The 20,408-nt window shown below is 35.5% G+C and overlaps 1 protein-coding gene and 1 long non-coding RNA gene across 3 annotated transcripts in view; one reads left to right on the top strand and one right to left on the bottom strand.

Annotated features, from left to right (window-relative positions):
• The window catches only part of LOC141376109 (uncharacterized), a 607,180-nt gene that overhangs the window by 265,108 nt on the left and 321,664 nt on the right, over positions 1 to 20,408 (top strand). The gene's annotated exons all lie outside the window — the stretch shown is intronic.
• wdr3 (WD repeat domain 3) lies at positions 1,628 to 20,295 on the bottom strand. 2 transcript variants are annotated; one of them, XM_073911591.1, is made up of 27 exons: positions 20,193 to 20,295; positions 17,949 to 18,124; positions 17,644 to 17,853; positions 17,439 to 17,557; positions 16,401 to 16,479; positions 15,683 to 15,778; positions 15,479 to 15,574; positions 14,893 to 14,994; positions 14,460 to 14,557; positions 14,288 to 14,389; positions 13,972 to 14,202; positions 13,799 to 13,892; positions 10,816 to 10,917; positions 10,572 to 10,657; positions 10,334 to 10,472; positions 7,835 to 7,891; positions 7,654 to 7,754; positions 7,308 to 7,419; positions 6,887 to 7,021; positions 5,335 to 5,385; positions 5,183 to 5,248; positions 5,005 to 5,097; positions 4,787 to 4,837; positions 3,651 to 3,694; positions 3,398 to 3,526; positions 2,013 to 2,106; positions 1,628 to 1,919 (listed from the first exon to the last, which is right to left on the bottom strand). In XM_073911591.1, the coding sequence occupies exons 2-27, from the start codon at positions 18,120 to 18,122 to the stop codon at positions 1,764 to 1,766; spliced, it is 2,817 nt and encodes a 938-aa protein (XP_073767692.1). In that variant the 5' UTR covers positions 18,123 to 18,124; positions 20,193 to 20,295; the 3' UTR covers positions 1,628 to 1,763.

Here is a 20,408-nt window from a genome sequence, read left to right as displayed (position 1 = left end):
ATTGAACAGGTCTGAAAAGAGTGTCTTGAGGAATTTGTTTCATTATTTCCAAGACACTGATGATTAGGATGTTAACACACAGTCGAGGTGTGAGAGGTGGGTGAGAACTGATGCTCAGAATGAGGAGCAGTGAAAAATGTCGCCGAAAAAAGCAGCGTCAGATTCCTGGTTTTGAATTATGAATCTTGCATTCACACATGCTTGTAACTGTAAATTGAGGCCAGGTTATGAGCTCAGTGAAGTCTGGATCTCCCTCCAGCTGAAAGCGGGTCAGCACAACCTTAGACATACAGAAAGACTATAATTGAATTATTTCATTATTACCGAAAGCTCTTGTGTTTTTATAGGCTCACAGTGATCGGTGAGAATGACAATCTGTCTTGATGACTCACTTCAGGGGTTTTTTCCCCCACAAAATTAAGCATAACAGAAAACATATGGGCATTAATATCGGGTTAATGTGGGACATTGGGTAATGTGAGGCACTTGAGACCTGACGTGTACATTTCTTGCTACATCACAGTCAAACGAATGTCTCAGATTGTGCAGATTTAACCTATTATTAAATAATCCTATATTTAGTATTATCCTATATACACTGACAAAAGTCTCGTCGCTTATCCAACGACTTCTAGTTGATCATTTGGTATCAACAGTGGCTTATATAAAAGGCAAAGGCTTCTAGATTACGCTTATTTTACTAAAACAAAATGAGGATGTCTTGATTTTTAATGATTTGATTAGGACAGTAAGCTGACTTTGCTGAGACAAAAGTCTTGTCACTTAACAGAAATAATGTACAGTATAGAATATAAAGCCATGGTGCAGTGGAAAAATAATTAATATTGTATATGACTCCCATGAGCTTGGAGGACTGCATCCATACATCTCTGCAATAACTCAAATAACTTATTAATAAAGTCATCTGGAATGGCTAAGAAAGCCTTCTTGCAGGACTCAAAAAGTTTATTAAGATTCTTTGAATTCACCTTCATTGCCTCCTCCATCTTACCCCAGACATGCTCATTAATGTTCATATCTGGTGACTGGGCTGGTCAACTCTGGAGCACCTTGACCTTCTTTGCTTTCAGGAACTTTGATGTGGAGGCTGAAGTATGAGAAGGAGCGCTATCCTGCTGAAGAATTTGCACTCTCCTGTGGTTTGTAATGTAATGGGCAGCACAAACGTCTTGATACATCAGGCTGTTGATGTTGCCATCCACTCTGCAGATCTCTCACACGCCTCCATACTGGATTTAAGGGCACTCTCAATTTTATTACTGACTCACTTGTATTGGAGAAAATGCTTTTTATATGTATTAGGTTAATTGTTTTTATTGTGGTATCAAAATTGGAATGAAGGACTTTGAAATGACAGTTCTGTTTGTAACTGTAAATGATGGACTGGTGTACACTGTAAAAAATGCTGGGTTTCAAACAATTCCTTCATGTTGTCCCAACAGAAACCGATTAAGTTAACTTGATAATTTTTCCAAATGTAAGTGAATTCAACAAAAAAAAAACAACTGCAAACTTCACAACCTCTGAGATCACAGCAGGTCTATATTTAAAGGTTTATCAATTACTGTTGATATTGAAAACGCTGAAGTAAAAAAAGCGACACAACAGTCTCATTAAAGTTGATTTGTGGATAAATTCACCTTTATGAACTTGAGGCGAGTACAAAAGAACAATGAATACATACATACATGCTGACTGTAAAAGCACACAGCAGTAGCGTCATGTCAGTTTTGTCCTGGTTGTTATGTGATTGTGAGAATAACTCTTTCCCGTTTCCTCCTCTTTCTCCTCTTTTCTTCAAAGCGGTCTGTGGCATCAGCAAAGAACGTCACATCTTCTCTGCTCTCAATCTCCCGCTGCAGGAACTGAAGACCAGCGCTGTTGAAACCCAGGACATCCTGAAAACAGGAAAATGAGAAAACAGAGCCTTACCCAATCTGCTCCTATAAGAGATGAGATTGCAGTGGCTACAGTATACAGTACAAACTCACCCTGATCTCTCGCACTTTAGAGATCGTGTTGGCCCGTAACTCATCAATCACAGACAGCAGCATCTGATTACTGGTGATCTGACCAAAGTGGACTCTGGGTAAACGGTAAATTAGGGTCAAATACAGTGACATGGCAGTAATTTAGATTTATGCTAATACACTGCAGGTAAATAGGGTAAAAAAAAATAATACAGCAAAAATAATAATTATCACCATGCTTTCTCAGTTGGTTTATTACATTAAGAATGATTTTTTTATATTACACATTTTCTAAAATGTCATGTTTAAAGATGCAAGGCATTATTAAAGTAAATATCTGTTAATCTGCATACATTTATAGTAGAAAAATCTGAACACTGGATGAACTCTGGTTTAAAATTATTGTTTAAAATTACATTTAAGCATATTACAGTCATAATTCAGAAAATACTGTCAACAGCCAGAAAAAAATCCAAGTTTTGTGGAATAATGTTTTATAAAATCAGGCAAATTATGTATGAGCTACATATCTCTATGTACACATCTCCAGAATATAGATTATCTACACAGAATCTAAAATAAAATATTTAGTTACTTTTAGTTATTTTAAATATTTAGTTTAACATTTAGGCTGTTTTCTTAAAAGTAGGTTTTTCCTCCTGCACTGCAGTACAAAAAAATGCTTTTCTAACAGAGTTTTTGTCTCGTTTATAATCCAAATATAAAAACTATTTTAAATCAAGAACAATATTGTCTAGTTTTCAGAAAATAACATCAAAATTAAGTGAGTTTTTTCTTAAAACAAGCAAAATAATCTGGCAAAATAGTTTTTTTTAGCTTTGAAATAAGATTAATTTGCTTACCCCATTGGCAGAATATTTTGCTTGTTTTAAGGAAATATTACTTTTTTTTTTTTTCATATTATTTCTAAAAACAAGACAATATTTTTATTTGTCAATAAAATGCTTCTTGATTTAAGAATTTTAGATATTCGGACTAGAAACAAGACTAAAACTCTTAGAAAGGCAGTTTTTGTACTGCAGTACAGGAGGAAAACCCTACTTTTAAGAAAACAGCCTTTAAATATCGATTGTCGTTGAAATCTTCAGACATACTGATAAGGTGTGACAAAAGAAACACTTAAAAGTGTATTATGGATGTCTTTTTTCCATTGGAGAGAAAAAACCTTTATTGTAATACAAAAAGCTCAAAATTGACAGTTTATTTGCATGTAATGCCTCTGCTTTTTAATTATTCACAACCTTTGAAGAGAAGTGCAGACACTTGACAAGGATGAATCTTTCTAGTGTGCATGTGTCGAGCACTTGCTATCAAATGGACTACACTATAAAAGGCTTTTCATAGGAAAACTGAAGTGTGTTAATGCAACATCTCCAGATGAGCACCTGAGCAAGAAGAAGAGGCAGCGACAAACCAGCTCAACCTCCAGACCCTCCTTTACATAAGCATTGAAGAGCTTCAGCAGATCAGGGACATATGGAAAGGGCAGCACCAGCAGAGACACCTCCAGCTCACTATCAACGCAAAACAGAGACGGAGGTGAGCAAAACTCAAGACTGACCCAAACATTACTGTGCTAGACAAATGGGGAAACAGATGCTGGAAGTGCTTTTGACTGAGCTGAGGAAGAGCTCTCACCTGGACCGAACCTTCTTCATCACCTCCAAAACATATCGAGAAGGCTGTGGAGATAAAGGTGATCGATATCACATTATAACTTCAGCTCTTTACTGTGGTTTATTACCAATAACACTCCATTTATATGTACATTATGTTGCCTTAAAATTACATTATGCTCAGTAACTGATAAATATATTTGATCAAGATGGCCTTTCTGTAATATAATGAACTAAAACAACAAATTAATAGTATCACAAACAATTTTGAATCATGTTAAAGCAAGAATTAATGAAGAGCAAATGTATCTACTTTTAAAGGCATCATGAACTACCTTTGTTTTTTATTTTGTATTGTTCGATGAGGTCTACTTATAATGTAATCAAGGTTTTTACATCATAAAGACCCTCATCATGAGAACACTGTTGCAATGGGTGTGGTTTATAGTCAGAAGTAAATGGCCACTGCTGTCATTGGCTAACAGTTTTGCATATTAACAGGGCTAAACAAGCAGTAAATTAATAGTCATCAATCTTCTGTAGAGGCGGGGCTTATTCACCCTATTACATCACAGAGTAGAACATTCCAGATCCTGTGGTTTCGCAGACTTCAATTTAAAATAAGATGATTTTAGAGGAACAACAAAGTGTTGAGTTCTGAAACTTACAGGATATTTTTATAGTGCTATGACCTCTAATGAGCCAAATTATCAAGTTTATTTTGGTTTCTCAGGTCATGGCCCCTTTAATACATACATTAATCTGGCATTACAGCTAAATTCATTATAATTTAACATACAGGTCTTTTTGAATCCATATAAAACATTTCAACGCATGTTGTATACACATAAAAACAATTACATTGTGCACCTCAAGTATTAACTAAATTAGTAATAAATATATATGTTTGCATGCTAATACTGTACATTGTACAGCTCTAATTAAACAAATATGACAAACAAGCCCAGCATTAAATCATTATTTGAAATATATATATATATATATATATATATATATATATATATATATATATATATATATATATATATATATATTATTAATAGTATTTGCCAAAACTTTACATTGTAAGCCTCTAATTACTGTATTGACTAAATCTGACAACCAAAACAAGCCCAGTACTAATACATAAACACTCACTGAGATATTTCCAAAAGCCATAAGGATGGGGTTCATCTTAAGAGGTGGTAACTATAAAGAGCACAAAAAACAAGGTCAAAACAAGTAATGCACCAACATCATTATGTGTAAAATCCATATTTTATGATCTTAAATCTTTGCAGTCTGACAAAGTTCTAATGCATTTTTTCATCTCTTAATGTGCTTTTAGCATTTTGTATTTCAAGAAAAACTCATACCTTTTTCCCCGCTGCCTCACAAGCAGCTTTGTGCTCCTCCAGGTTTTTGCTTTCCTCTCTGTAAAGCTCAATGGCCTCCATTATTCGCTCGGCCTATTGAAACAGAAGAGGGTGTCATTTGTCCATTACTGTATATAAAGGAGGGAAGCTCTTTATCTGTACAGCTCTGTGCACTCACAGCTTTCACAGTCTCAACAGTCTTTCTCCCAGCAGGCTCAGCTTCACCTTTAGTCTCTCCAGGAACCTGTGAGATACACACAGAAGGACTGAAACCATGCAGAGAGATAAATCCCAACTAACTGACCTCTAGAGTATGAGAGAGCCACTTACCACAGGATCATCACCTTTAGCCAATGACTCCTCAAATTCTGCTTCCCTCTCCTGAAATGAAAAATATTACAAAGGTCACTTTATATGTTACATTGTATATTTTCAGATATACTTGGGTTTCTTTGAAATGAAAACAGCAGTTAGCAAACAGATTTTATAAAAACACAGTAATCATACATAGTGATCAGTAGGGTATGCTCAGGATGCAAAGTATTTTTCTCTCCAAATAATGAAGCCAATAACAGTTTTATATTTTAAATTACAATCGAGTAAGTCAAGTCCAACTTTATTTATAGAGCCAAAGTGCTGTACAAAAAAAAAATACAACAAAATAAGCATAACAGTATATAAATTGCAAGATAAAATATAGCTAAACTGTGTAAAAAGGCACTTAAATTAAAAATAACCAGTTATTAAGATCAGGTGTCAAAGGCCAATAAAAAGAAAGACTTTTAAGAACTAATTTAAATGAAAACAGGAAAGAGGCCTGTCTAATGGGCAGCAGCAACACATTCCAAAGTCTAGGACCTGCCACACCGAAAGCACAATCCCAAAATAATGGATTAAAACTGTTGTTTTGGTATATACAGTATTGCTTTATTTTTGCTAGTTGTCTTAATTGAAAAAGCTAGATTTAACTACCGCTCTAATCTGATTGTCAAATTTAAAATCTAAGTCAAATTTCACCCCTAAATTTGAGACTGTAATCTTAATTTGCTGAGCTAACAAACCTAAATTAAATAGAGGAGGCCCAACAGTACCTTCAACAGTACGCTTGTGTGTGAGTGCAAAACGCGCCAAAGCCCAGACTGAAAGCGAGACGTGACTTTTAAGGGGCTGTTTCATATGGATTTATTAATCATTCTTACTGTTCAGTGAACGCAAACTGCCGTAGTTTATTAAAGACGAGAACTCCTCACAGCACGAAAGCTGCGCGGCTTCAGCAAACCTCTTCATTCCTGCAGCACGAGGGCTTTATGATTGTTTATGAGCGGCAAAATTGGTGGATCTGTTCGGCGAAATATCTGACTGCGTGTCACCGCATCCCTAAGGACTGTTTGGCGAAATATTTGACTGCATGTCACTGCATAACAAACGACTGAAACGATATAACTAGAGAAATCTCCACTGTGCTGCTAAGTGAGAGAGCGCTATTCACTGAACTGCGCAGCAGCGATGACGTAAGCGTGCCGAGGCCCGTTTGTGGTGTGAGCGCGGGCCGTCGGGGGAGACGGGAGGGGGGACAAGCGTGCTTTGGCCCGGTTCGAGGCAACTGTACCTACTGTGAGTACGGCCTTAGTATACATGCCCAAAAGCCACTTTTTTTTTTAGGTGAAATCTAATGTTTTCATCTATGTCTCTTTAAATGCAAATAAGCTGCACTCCCCCTTTCCAGAAGAGCGCTTTACCATTTATGCCTTGGTTAATCTAACATAAACAAACAAAACGACAGCAATCAGTTTAAACTCCAGACATATCGTCATTCAAGCACCTTTCAGATCTGCATATTAGCACGTCAAACCTGTTTTGTGCTGAAAAACCAAGCACTCACCATCTCTTTCTCCTCCTCCAGGATAATAGGCTCCCTCGTTCTCTCCCACAGCCTGAGAGATTTATCATGAGACGAGGACACAATGTGATCTCCATTCGGGCTGATGGCCAGGCACCAGACCTCCCGATGATGACCCTGAGGAACATCCAGAGGTCACAGTTCAAAAACAAACTCAAAGTCAGAGAGCACATGTAATAATCCAAACGATCCAATACATCTTTGTCTACGATTACATTGATTCTGGCCTAAGCAAAAGCAGACCAAGGTTTGCGTAATGCAATCAGCCTCTGCTGCATATTGACTGGGCTCTTGTTAGAACTCTAATCCCTCAAATGTAACAGCTACTTCCACCTCAGCGGCCTATGGAAAATTAATTCCGGCTATGGAAAAATGCCTAGTCCGGGTATGGAGAGAAGGTCACCTCCAACGTCTGGATGTGCTCAAACTTGTCAGCGTCCCACTGCTTGATCTTTTTGTCCTTTCCGGCGGTGAAGAACAGATGGGTTTTAGGGACAAACTGAAGAAACATGACACTGCGGAGGAAAAGACAAACAGCGGATGACAAATAATGACCATCTGGACTGATGTCATCCAACGATTACAGAGAGGTGGGTGACACCTGACCGAACGCTGAAAACACACTGCACTTGTCAGAGCGCTATTATAACTTTCACTAACAATATAACTGAAAACCGCACAGGTAATGTGACAGAGAACAGACGTGCCAACTATGTGTCACTATAAACGAGCAGCAGAGTTTTTATTACCTGTCGTCATGAGCAAACATGGAGCGATGACAGTCTCCAAAGTCCAATCCCCAGATCTTCACGTTTCTGTCAGCCGAGCCTGTGGCTATTAAAGCGCTGTCCTGCAGAACACACAATCAACATTTCAGCACAAACAGTCAAACTGACTTACAGGAACTGAAGTATTAGTCAGCTGACTCACATGTGAAATGTCCAGGCACAGAACAGGCAGTTTGTGTCCATACAGCGACAGGAAGAACTACAGCACAAAAAAAGAGAAAGAGGGCAAATCTTTTATCATTCTATCCTCTATGGCCCTAATCACACTTTTTTTTTTGTATTGAGAGGCACACCTTTTAAATGATTTTCTAATGGCCTTGAGCGAATTGCGTGCTGGTTATGCACCTTGCAAGCCTCACATTTTTAAAGAGCCCCTATATTATGCATTATAAAAGGTCATATTTTGGTTTTGGGGGTCTTTAACAACAGGCTGATATGTGTGGATGGTCAAAAAACACTTTAATTGTCTTATAATATGCATTTGTTTTTACCTAATTATCCCAATGACTCCCGTATGATTCGTTCAGCGATTCATTTGTTCCCAAACCCCTCCTTTGCAAGATGCTAATCCACACTGATTGGTTCGATAACCCAGTCTGTTCTGTTTGATCGACTGGGTTCAGCGTGAGACAGAGAGAAAATCCCACCATGGTTCATCAACATTAATATATAATTGCTATATAATGCTTGCAAAAATAAACTTCAACCCCTGACTCTTCACAGCCTCATCTTTGGGTAGGGAAAGTAACACTATCTTTCCCTCACACTTCAGAAAGTCTATGCCACTTGATTCACCCGGAAACTGCTACAGTATTTGTATTCCTCTTTTTCTTTCTACAGTGTTTGTGGGCGGGGTCGGCAGTTTCAATTTTCCAGAGTCTGGAGATTCATTACAATGACGATTTGATTTATTTGAACCACTATGAGTCGACTCTTTTAAAGATGAATCAATAGTTTTAAACACGGCTCACTTTCAGATTTAAGCCTTAGCTGGACATTTCACTTCACTAAGAGCTGTGTTACACACTGCATGGAAGGTCATTTAAAAAAAACATTTTAAGGGCTCTTTAACCGCCTGCTGCATCTTATGTTTTTGCTGTTGTGTGCTGTGCATCACACAGTTGAAAAAAGTCAATCAAATTAAAGCAAAGGTGGCGTTTCTGTTAAAGTTAAAACTGCATTTGTGTTGTCAAGATGACTACAGAGACTTTTAAAGATGTAGAAGAGACTAGTGGTTGCTGTTTCGAGTTATCCGGAGCTGTATGACTTCACAAATATTGAATATCACAATATTATTAAATATAATGTGATAGAGCGCGGTTCACCTTTAGCCCAGTTCAAGGCAACTGTACATAATGTGAGTATGCCCTAAATCTCCTGAAATGTTCGGGAGCTGACTTTTGCTTTCACTTTCTAAAGCTCAGATGTGTTTTTGTATTACTATTTTGGTCTTTAATCTAAATGACTTAGAAAAACTTTACTGTATACTCGGAGAGGATGAAATGACTGGTCTAAACTGGCTACAAAATATATGTACACCATTAATGGTTAATCAATGCATTTGCCTTATTTAAATAATCTACACATTTTTAATCTTGTAATTATGATCATTTTAGAGATATTGTCTGTTTTTCTTTCTTTTTCTTTTTTTTATTTGTTATTTGCTGATTATTTTATCAAATTGATTATGTTATTATATTATAAAGGGTATTTTAAATACATTTTTAAAATGCATTGGCATTCAAGTTTGCTTTGAATGTAAAAGAGAGAGAGGAGCAGATTTGACCTGTCAGTGGGTGCACATGGCTCCTGAATAGCATTAAAGTAAGAGAAGTAGTGGATTTCTATTTCTATTTCAACAGTCTTTTTTTTTTTTACTTTAAGCCATTGAAAAAAACAGCGTAAAACAGTGTCTTAATAAATAAAATGATTGTTAAAATTTTAATTAGGCTTTGTTTGTCGCATTAAGTTAACTATTTATGTGCTATGGGTAAATGGGGTGTTTCAATCCAGCTACCACTGCAAATATATTTCAAGCCTTCGGGAAGCACTGATATAGCATACGAAAGACGAACACATGAAATAATAATCAGTCAATAAAAATACACAATTAGATATACAATTGTTTATACCATCAAGAATCTGCTCGGAACATTTGTGGAAAGACTGAATTATATTTAGGAGCAACACTACTACAAAATACTACTAGTAAATCAGAGATTCTTTCATTCTATATAGTACAATCAAACGCAGTGAGACATGTAAACATGTACTATATGAAAATATCAGGCTTTCTCAATTAGCATGATCAGATCACCCCCAAATAAATGTTTATATAGTGTCAGTTTATTATAGACGCTTTAACTGTCATTTCCATTTTAAAAGTCATAAAAGCACTATTGTGGAGTTTCCTTTATTATTTAAGCAAATATAAATACAATGCAAATTATTTGTGGTACTCTCCCATTTACTGCTCTTTAAGTTGACCTGGAATAAGGAAAAAGCTCCATTGATGGAAAAAATGTTGATTAGTAAATGTTATTAAAAAAAGTAATGTCTTTTTTATTTGATACATTCTATTTCAAAGCATTCATAAGGATTCAAGATTCAAGAGAGGCCACATTTGCATGCTGAGGTTTACCTTTAGCGTGTCTGTGTAAAAGATCTTGACTGTACAGTCGAGCAAAGAGACGGCCAGTAGCCTCTGGTCAGGACTGAAGCGAACACACAACACATCCTCATCTAACTGCAGCGTGCGCGTGTGTTTCACCGTCAGTCTCCTGTGGGTTACACAGAGAAAGAATACAATAAAGCCAAAAAGAGTGAAGCAGAAACCTGGACGAGAGAGCTGAGGTTTGTGATCAAAGATAATAACTCACTTGTTTATCATAGAGTCCTCATCCTTTATGAGCTCAAAGTCCCAGAATTTCACAGTCTTGTCAGCACCGCCGGTTACAATCCCTCTCTGTATAGACACACATAAATCCAAAAGTCAAATACATTCTCGTAAAGCTGCAAGTGAAAGCTTACAGTCTTTGAAATAGAGGCAGAAATTTGTTAAAGGCACAAACTGAAGGGATGAGACTATGAAGTATTTGTGCACAGAGAGAAAGCTGGATATACCTGGTCTGGAGAGAGACACATGGACCAAAGAGCTCCTTCATGAGCATCAGTCGTCTCTAGAAGGCTTCCTGAGGCCAGGTCAAATATCTGAATTTTCCCACTCTGACACAAGAGACATACATGACACAATTAGGACAATTCTACATTAAAGTAAAGAAAAATGTCAAAGGAATCAGTTTCCATAGTAAAGAATCACAGCAACACAAGTGTATCCACATAAAATACTTTAATAATTAAATTAAAGGCCCCATGAAATGTTAATGTTTTTAGATGTTAGTATCAGAATTGTAGGGGTGTAAAAATTAATTGTTTCTTCGGTGCACCGCGATACAGACAATTCGGTATCGGTTCAGTAAAAATCATAACCGGTTATTATGTGCTGACATCATTTATCTCATATGCGCTATGGTGAGACAGGCAAGTGCGAATATTTACAACTCTCAAACTACTTAAAACTCAGAAACTGTGCACAATTCACTGCGTGTGTGTTTGCTGGATCAGTCTTTCACTGACACTTACAGCAGAAGCCTCTATTTCACTGTGATTGAGAGAATAAAAGTCCTCCATTTCTTTCAATCTTTCTTTCTTTCTTTTTCCCTCTCTCTCTCTCTCTCTCTCTCTCTCTCTCTCTCTCTCACTGTGGCCCATTTGACCTGCTGGCGTGACTTTTCCTCTCCCCTCGGCTGTTTTACAGCTATACTTCTAAATACAAACACGAGCGAGTGCATGCAGAGGTTTCTCCACCGTGTCTATCATGGATCAGCTGTGATAGCCGCTGCCGCCTGCCATTTATCAGTGTTAATCATCTATGAAGACCATAGCGCGCAAGAGCCAATCGCAGCCTTTTTTGTTGAGGTTGTGACCAATCAAAGGGGTGTAGAACTAGACAAGGACCAGAAAGCGAGCGGGATATTTATATTAATTGCTATAAATGCTCGTGATGTTTAAAGGTACAGTTTATATATCTGACTGTTTGTATTAAATGACAAAATTGTATTACAAATAGTATATAAATATAAATATATTCATACATTTTAATACAAGAGTTGCTGCTGTAAAGGAAATATAAAACTGTGCATGGAAAGCGGCGTCAATGCAACGAGATATCTAATTAAACTGAATCCATGGCATGATAATCGTAACCGAGCCGAACTGTGAAACCAATGTAGGTTCACAGCTCTACAGTATTGTTAGTTTTTAGGATATCTATAAGCTAGTGCACACCAAAACAGTGACACAATTCACTTTTTGAGTATATAAAACATTTAAAGCTTGCAGTTTGTCCCTTCCGCCTAAATGGATTAATGTTTTTTTCACATCACCTCATACTTCAGTTTGCTCTGTACAGGGTTTCTGCGGATATCATATTGTCAAATTTAAGACTTTTTTAGAACTTTTTAAGACCATTAAGTATTACACTTAAGTATTACATTTATATCTTAAATAATATCAAAAACATGCATACACATAAAGAGAAAAATCACAAAATTAGTGGCAAAATACATGTATTGAAATGGAACATTTATTCAAAAAACAAACAAACATTTTCAGGCTGATTTACACGTTTGCCTGGCACCACATTGCAGGGCGTTCAAAAGAAAGCCACTGTAAAGTCAAGTGGATAAACAGAGAATAGGAAGAATATCATATCATTAATATCATTCAAGATTTTTAAACAAATAATTTTTTTTTAAATAATTTATTTTAATGATTATAATATTTTTATAACCATTCAATATTTTTTAGATCAAACTTTGATGCATCACTTGCTTTTTTCTATTAAAGTTAAATATTAATGACTACAGAACATGGGTTGCTCTACAATTATATTTTTAATGTGGAAAAAATAAAAGCAAAAAAAAAGTACATTTACTAAAAAATATTGACTTTTTTATTTGACCACTCAACAATTCACACATTACTATCTGGCTAGTTTCTGTCCTCTACTGATGGAGCAAAAATGGCAATGATGGTCCAACATTCCTGACCATTATCAATAATAAAACCTAGATAAACAGGCCATCAGTATATTGTAAACAACCGAAAGGTTCAAATATTATTTTCTAGTTATAAGAAATAATTTGTTCCTTAAGTATGGTTTTATAACTACTAAATAGTTTTAAATTCCTAATTGTAACATATACATCAGTGACTGGTGGAAAAACATATTCTGTAATTGTGTATCTGGGTCACTTTTGCAATGACCTCTTTTGGTTTTAACAAACGTATCCCTGTGCAAAAATATTAAAGACCAAGAACAGCGAATTTAAGACTTTTTAAGACCCTGCGGAAACCCTGTCTGTAAATGCTCTCTAGCATCTTATATGTCCCGCCTCCTTCAAGATGTTTCACATTTGATGCGCTTGTGATTAACTACTCTCACTGGCGGAGCGGTGATAAAACAACCGCTATTGTTTTTTTTTAAGGGGAGGAGCTACAATACGTCCCAACCTCTCTTCATGTCAATCTGAGATTACATCAAACACTGAATAAATCACAGAACCTTTAAAATAAAAAAGTAGATTAAAAACATATTTTCTTGGCCACAACCTGAAATCTAAAACATAAAAAATAAATAAAGAATAAAAGAATACTAATGCTAACAAAAATAAAATTTAATAAAAATGTAGAAAAGAAATAGAAAAGTAGAAGTTACAATTACAAATTATTTTAAAACTTAAACAAAAATAAATGATAAATTATTTTTTAAATTACAAAAATTAAAAATGTAAAATTATTAAAATGGTAAACTAATGCTAAAAAATTATTTTGTTGAATTTGTGGACAGATGTTTAACAATAGACTAATTTCAATCGGTTCCTTCCACAAAGTTAAAGCATTTTTATCTAAACTCGTTATAAAATATGGTCTCCTTCACAGATATCACTTTTTGTCATTTTGTAGCTTTTGCAGAAAAAAGGGTGATCTATTTTCTATTCAAACCTTCACTGACTGATGTTTTACAAAGTGAATTGTTTCATACCTTTGTTCCTAAGATAATCTGTCTGTCTCCAGGAACAAATATCGAGCAGAGAGCATATTCGCATCCCATGGTACGAATAACTTGCAAGGTGGACCTGGGAGAAGAAGATACTTGGTATCGCAAAAAAACAATCGATATGTGATTTAGGTGAATTGTGGCTTCATCATGCTCACCTGTTCCACACTTTGACAGTGTCTCCTGAGGCAGAAAGGATTGCTATGTTATCTGAGCTGAAGGCCACTGTCCTGACATCTGAACGGTGACCACCCAGTGTGAGGCGAGAGGTTTTATTCCCAGTGGGATTCTTCTCTGTAGTCTTCAGCGTGTATGTCTCCACTGTGTTATTTTGCAGAAGAAGAACAACTTTCATCTCTCCGTTAGGAACCAAAAGGCAGTCCATTGATCTGTAGATGTCAAAAAATAGCTTTGAACACTTGATAACAGTAACACAAACAAGGACTATGCTTGAATGCAAAATTACTAACTGACCTGATCTTGGATGACGCCCTTATGTTTGCCAGTTTCATGATTTCATCCTTCAACTTCCTCTCCACTACCGGTTCAGAAGCTTCCTCTCCTCCTTCTTGAGATCTGCACAATATAACAGTCAATCAGGATACCATACTTTCATCATTGGTATCAAAACAAGGGTCTAACATACTTGGCTTTTTTCTTGGCTTTCTTCAGTTTTCTGTCCATTTTTCTTTGGATTTCCTCCTCTGATAGTACAGTAAAAACTTCAAGGGTAGCATCCAGGCCCTGTAAAGGTTTTAAAATACATTTCTTGATATACATTAAAGGAGGTTTACCCAAAAATTAACATCTCCACATTATTGGCTGAATTTCTTTTTTATGATGAGCATTAAACAAGATATTCTGAAGAATGTTGGAAACCAAAAGCCATTCAATGGCCAAAATTCTTCAGTATAGCTTCCTTTGGGTTCAACAGAAGAAAGAAACTCAACAGAATTGTGACAAGTGAAGGGTGAGTAGGAATTTACATTTTTGTGTAAACTATCCTTTTAAATTCCTCTTTGTGGAATTGTGTTTGGTAAGAAAAAGCTAACAAAGCTGAATATATAACTCATACTTACATGACAGGCTAGAACTTTAGCTTTGGCATCTGTAACCAATGATACAACTCTGTCTCTGGCTTCTCTCAGAATAGACCCGGCTTTCTTACAGCTGAGAATCCTCTGTTGACACATATCAAATCTTTGGTAAACATGTGAAGGAAATGTTTTTAGACGAAATGAACTGTGTTTTGTCGTGTTAAGTCACTTATGTCCACTGAATACAGCTGTTTAAGGCTAGATTCTGATTGGCTGGTCAAATTAGTTTCCCATAATGGCACAGCTAAAGTAGTTCCAGGCAGGTTTTGACCACATTACAAATCTATATCACTTCGCTGAATGATTTCAGTAAATTCACAACCTACAAAAATCTAATCAAAACAAAAGTCTCTGGATAAGATGCCCAAGTAGTGAATTACACGAGCTGTTTGAGGACAAAGACCTGACAAATATCTTGAAAAACAATATCTGAACAGTGTTTTATGTGTAACCATAGTATAAGCTTCATATTGTGGCCATATCACCACCTCAGCTGTGCAATATATCTAATAATTCAATATCCTGTCATCAATAATTCTTATGGAATTGTGGAAAGAAATTATATTACTTCTTCTGGCTCCTCATCGGGTCCTTCTTCATCTTCCTCCTCATCCTCAAGAAGAGTTCTGACTTTCTTCTCCTGTGGTTCCCCCAATTCCTTAACCTATGAAGAAGGGTAAACTTTATAGTCATTCTCTACATAAGATCAAAAATCAGTCAAGACTGTACCGGAAAGTATCCCACCTACACAGCACAATAAACATCTCTTTACCTCCTCAATGTCCTGAATGTCCCAGGCTCTGAGCTCACTGTCAGCAGACCCTGTAAGCAACCTGTTCTCCTGGTTTAACAGCACCATTCCCCACACCTATAGGGAGAAGACAACGTTGATATCAGAAAAGTGCAAAAGACACATTTTCAAAACGTGACTTAACTTCCATAGGGTTGGCAAACGGGGACACACATTTCAGTACATTAATTCATAAAATATTCTGTAATTTTTATTGTAATGATAGGACAAACAATGTCCACAAAAGTAAACATACTAAAAATGTAGTATCTTTGATTAAAAAAAATAATAATAATTCTTTAAGAGTGCATATTTCAGGCTTTATGCAGGTATGTCTCTCATGTATGTGAAAACTGCAAAGGATCTATTTTTGTTTGTATATATTCATAATTACAGCAAAACAAAATGCTTTTATAAAATTAGTAAAACAGACAGGAAGTGTTTTCTCTTTCTGACTCTTCTATCAACATGACTGGCAAATGCGTTGGAAAAAAAACTGTTGAATCTCTGCAAACTTTTGCCTCACATACATAAGAAACGTACCTGCATAAAGCCTGAAATGTGCACTCTTAAACTTTTTAATCAAAGATACTACATTTTTAGTAAGTTTAATTTTGTAGGTAACAGCTGAGTCCATTTAGTTTGTTGTATTATATTAGAAAGATCAAGTCTCAATCAAGTATACAGCGATTTGAATTACCTCACTGCGATGTCCCACCATCGTCTTGAAACAATGCTGTGTGTCCAAATCCCACCACTTTACAAAGCTGTCCTTGGAACTGAGAAAACATGAAATGGATCCTTAACAGGTGTGAAGCCACCACATACAGCTAAATATCTGTCATTTTATCTATATTATTCATTCAGCATTTATATTAACAGAAACCAAAGGAGCAAGATATGAAAGTGTATATGTGAGTTGAGCATATAACTGTGTTTCAAAAGAATGTTGTTACTCAAAACAGAGGAGAAGAAATTTAAAATAAAACTATACACAGATAATTATAGTGGCGTTAAACAATAGAAGTCAATGGTTACAGGTTATAAAAGATCTTCTTTTGTGTACAACAGAAGAAAGAAACTCATAAAGGTTTGGAACCACTTGAGGGTGAGTAAATGAAGGGTATTTTTATTTGAACAATCCCTTTAAAAAGGTTTTTAAAATTTTTTATTTTTGTATAAACAGGGTGTCCGCTGTGTCTTGATAAATCAATGTAGAGAAATTTAAGGCCTTGAAAAAGTTTTTAAAAGTCTTTTTGTTTATGCAATGTATGGTTGTATGCTAAAGTTTGCCTGAATTAATTCTTGATGCTGTGTAGTTTACAAAATCAGTATTATCTTGCTAGATTTGACAAGCTGCTTTGTTCACTGCAGTAAGGCAACACCATTATTTCTGCAGTTCTATAGCCGCCAAACTGCTGAATTGGCTAGATTTTTATTCAGTATATGAATAATGTTTTAGTTTTGGACTAGTTTCTTACATTAATATTTAGTAAATATACTGTAAGTTAAAATCTCAACAGTGTTTTCTGGTTGAAAAGTGGTTATAAGGTCCTAAAATGTATGGAAAGAGTCTTTAAAAAGGTCTTAAAAGGTATTGAATATACTTTGATAAATGTACTCTCTGATTAAATGTTTTATTGATGTGCATTGATATCTTTGACAAACTTTTGTCAAGTTCGGATCTAAAATCTGTCTAAAAATTCTATTTCTATATAAAACTTGAAGTCTGCTTTACCTTGTAATCAGCAGGTTTTTACTTTCCAAGAACAAAACTTGTGTGATGGCATCTTTGTGTCCTTTAAGTCTGTACAGACCGCACTCATTGATGACATCCCACACAATCACATCTGTGTCCTGAAACACAACAAGTTTAGTTCAAGCTAAAAAGAAAATCTGTATTAAAAAAAATGAATGAATTCTAATATGAACTGAGGTCTTACTCTTGAGCCAGTGACAAGACGAGCTCCCAGAGCATCGTATTTGATGACTGAAACGGCTGATTTGTGTCCACTGAAGGAGACGTTGCTTTCACCGTTCAGCAAACTGAAGATTCGCACACCTCCATCCTCATAACCAACAGCTATATGCACACCATCAGGAGAGGGGCACAGATACGTCACTTCATGCTTTTTACCTTCAAGTATGAGAACCTGCGAAATGAATAGATGAGAAAATCAGTGATACATTTCTATAAAATTATACTGTAGTTCAATAAATGATCTTCTAAAACATTCTAAACAAATACCTTCTCAGCCTTGCGGACATCCCATATGAAAACATGTTCACAAGCCCCCACTGCAACATATCGACCCTTCTCTCCACCCCTGAGGGTCACAAAGGCGATATTGGCTTTCTGACTGCCGATCACTCCAAATACAGCACTCGCCACATAGCGCAGGTACTGCTTAGTTAAACCCATGGCTGGAGAACACATAAACAACACATTACTCCTTTAATTTTCTAAACTGAGCACAATTGGTTATCTGCATAAAGCTGCACTACAACATGCTTTTAACATGGTAGGATAAATGACTGAGGTAAAGTTGGTTTTATATTCACATATTTGTTCAATGAAAACTTGTGACTTGCTCCTTATAGTGTTTACCATGATACTTTGAATATTTGGTCCGAAATCAGATGTAAACATTACTTCAAAACAATATTAGCACTATTTAACTGACTGTGAGCAGTGTTGTACTTTGATAGCCATTGGCTACTAATATGTTTTGACTATTTAGAAATGGCAAAGAATACTTTTCTGAAATTATATTATTAAAGAGAAAGTCCGAGTGTGTGAATATAAAACCAACTTTACCTCAATTGGGTCATTCTAAAACTCTTAACATGAAAAAAGCTTGATGTGGCTTAATGTACCTAAACATGAAGCAGAGAAACACAAATTTCTGTCAAATTGTACTCACAATTAACTCCAACTACTGTAAAAACAACGAGTCCCAATTCCATAGATAAAGTCAAAAACATTGCCCTAAGTGTTTTCTCCCCTATTGAAGTTTATTATTAGGAAAAAGCTTAACTTGGCTTAATGTATCTTAACAACAAGTGGGGGGAAAATCACATTTCTATCAAATGTTACTTGTGATTAACACTAATTTTGATTTTTAAACACTCTTTTTAACAAATGGTTTCCCTTGGTTGCTGTAAAGTTATGTTAAGCCTTTCCTTATTATAGACTTCAATGGGGGAGAAACACTTAATGTGATATTGTTCATTTTATCTATGGAATTAAAGCCTGCTCTTTTGACAAGAGTTAGTGGTAATCACAAGTAAAGTTTGACATAAATTTGGGTTTCTTGCTCTGTGTTAAGGTATATTAAGCCTGTTTGCTTATAATGGAATTAAAAGGCATAACGTGAAAACTTTCCCTCACTAAAATTAAAGCTAAATTTTTGACATCAGAAAGTGTCTTGAGTAAAATTTGACAGAAATTTGATTTTCTCTAATTGTTGTTAAGGTACATTAAGCCACCTTTAGCTCTTTCCTTAAAATAGACTTCAATGGGGGAGGAAACGCTTAATGTGCTGTTTTTCACTTTATCTATAGAATTGGGACTCATTCTTTTTTAATTAGTTTAGTAGTTGGGGTTAATTACACTTACAATTTGAAAGTAATTTGGATTTCTCTGGTTAAGGTTTAGGTACATTAAGCCACGTTAAGCTTTTTTCATGTTAAGCGTTTTAGAATGCCCCCCTTCAGGGGTTCATGAAATGTCAAAAAAAAAAAAGATTTCCTGATAAATATTACACATTTTTTTAAATTACAATAATATTTTCTTAAAATCATAATATGTGTAGCAGATGTTTGTGAATCAAAACCTTTTATCAAAGTTGTCCTAAAAACTATTGAACAACCATTCCTGTCTCAGGACAATTTAGAAAAAACTGATCTGCTTCAATTGTTGACTACTGTATATTTACCTGTACTTTCATTTGTACTACTCGATTACTTGCACTTATGATAACTTTAACTTTAGATGCTAGCCTGCTGTTTTGTTGCTTCAAACTCTTCTATGCAAACATAATAACAGTCCACCTATCAGTCTTATACTAATCATCATATATTACATTAAATTGCATTAGTGTATAGTAGTGTATTACGTTACGTTTTGTCAGAACTTGCACCTAACATATTACGTATTAAATATTAGCACTAATTTAAATATAATAAGGTATGTGGCACATTAAAATTTGGCATAAAGTTATAATAAAAGTTACAGCAGATCTGTTGTTGTGACGCGTTTTAGTTATTCGGCTGCAAACAAAATGGTTCTCATGAACATATATAAAAGCTATAGCCAGTTACAACGTAAATTTATTCTTTAAATAGGCCATTAACTGAAGCTATAAGTTACTCCTGACGCCACGCTTTGAGCTAAGGCAGCTCTTTTAATCGCATATAAATGCGAATATGTAAACTTTTACACTATCTTACAGTTCATAATGACCACTGTGTATTAAAAAAACGTATTTACATACTTTTGTGAATTAGACGACTTTTGTATTTGCAGTCCTTATGAAAGTATTTCTTCAGTGGATGGGGAGAACTCCGACATGCTTTCCAGTCGCATGTGTGACATCCTGTAAAGGCAGACGTAGTAGATTACCGAGCAGCACAACGATGAAACTAAACAAAACATTTAGCATATTTACCGTTTTATGAATATTTGTGCGACTAATATATTATTTAT

Source organism: Danio rerio, chromosome 9, assembly GCF_049306965.1.
Source record: "Danio rerio strain Tuebingen ecotype United States chromosome 9, GRCz12tu, whole genome shotgun sequence".
Classification (NCBI taxonomy): Eukaryota; Metazoa; Chordata; class Actinopteri; order Cypriniformes; family Danionidae; genus Danio; species Danio rerio.
The sequence above is the reverse complement of the archived record's forward strand: the minus strand, read 5'-3'. Positions and strand labels throughout refer to the sequence as shown.

Excerpts from the sequence above, each read along its gene's own strand:
- wdr3 (XM_073911591.1), bottom strand. The coding sequence starts at position 18,122 with ATGGGTTTAACTAAGCAGTACCTGCGCTATGTGGCGAGTGCTGTATTT. Across the intron at positions 16,480-17,438 it reads AAAAACCTGCTGATTACAAG|TTCCAAGGACAGCTTTGTAA; the intron begins GTAAAGCAGACT and ends ATGTTTTCTCAG. Across the intron at positions 7,022-7,307 it reads AGCACATCCAGACGTTGGAG|GGTCATCATCGGGAGGTCTG; the intron begins GTGACCTTCTCT and ends GATGTTCCTCAG.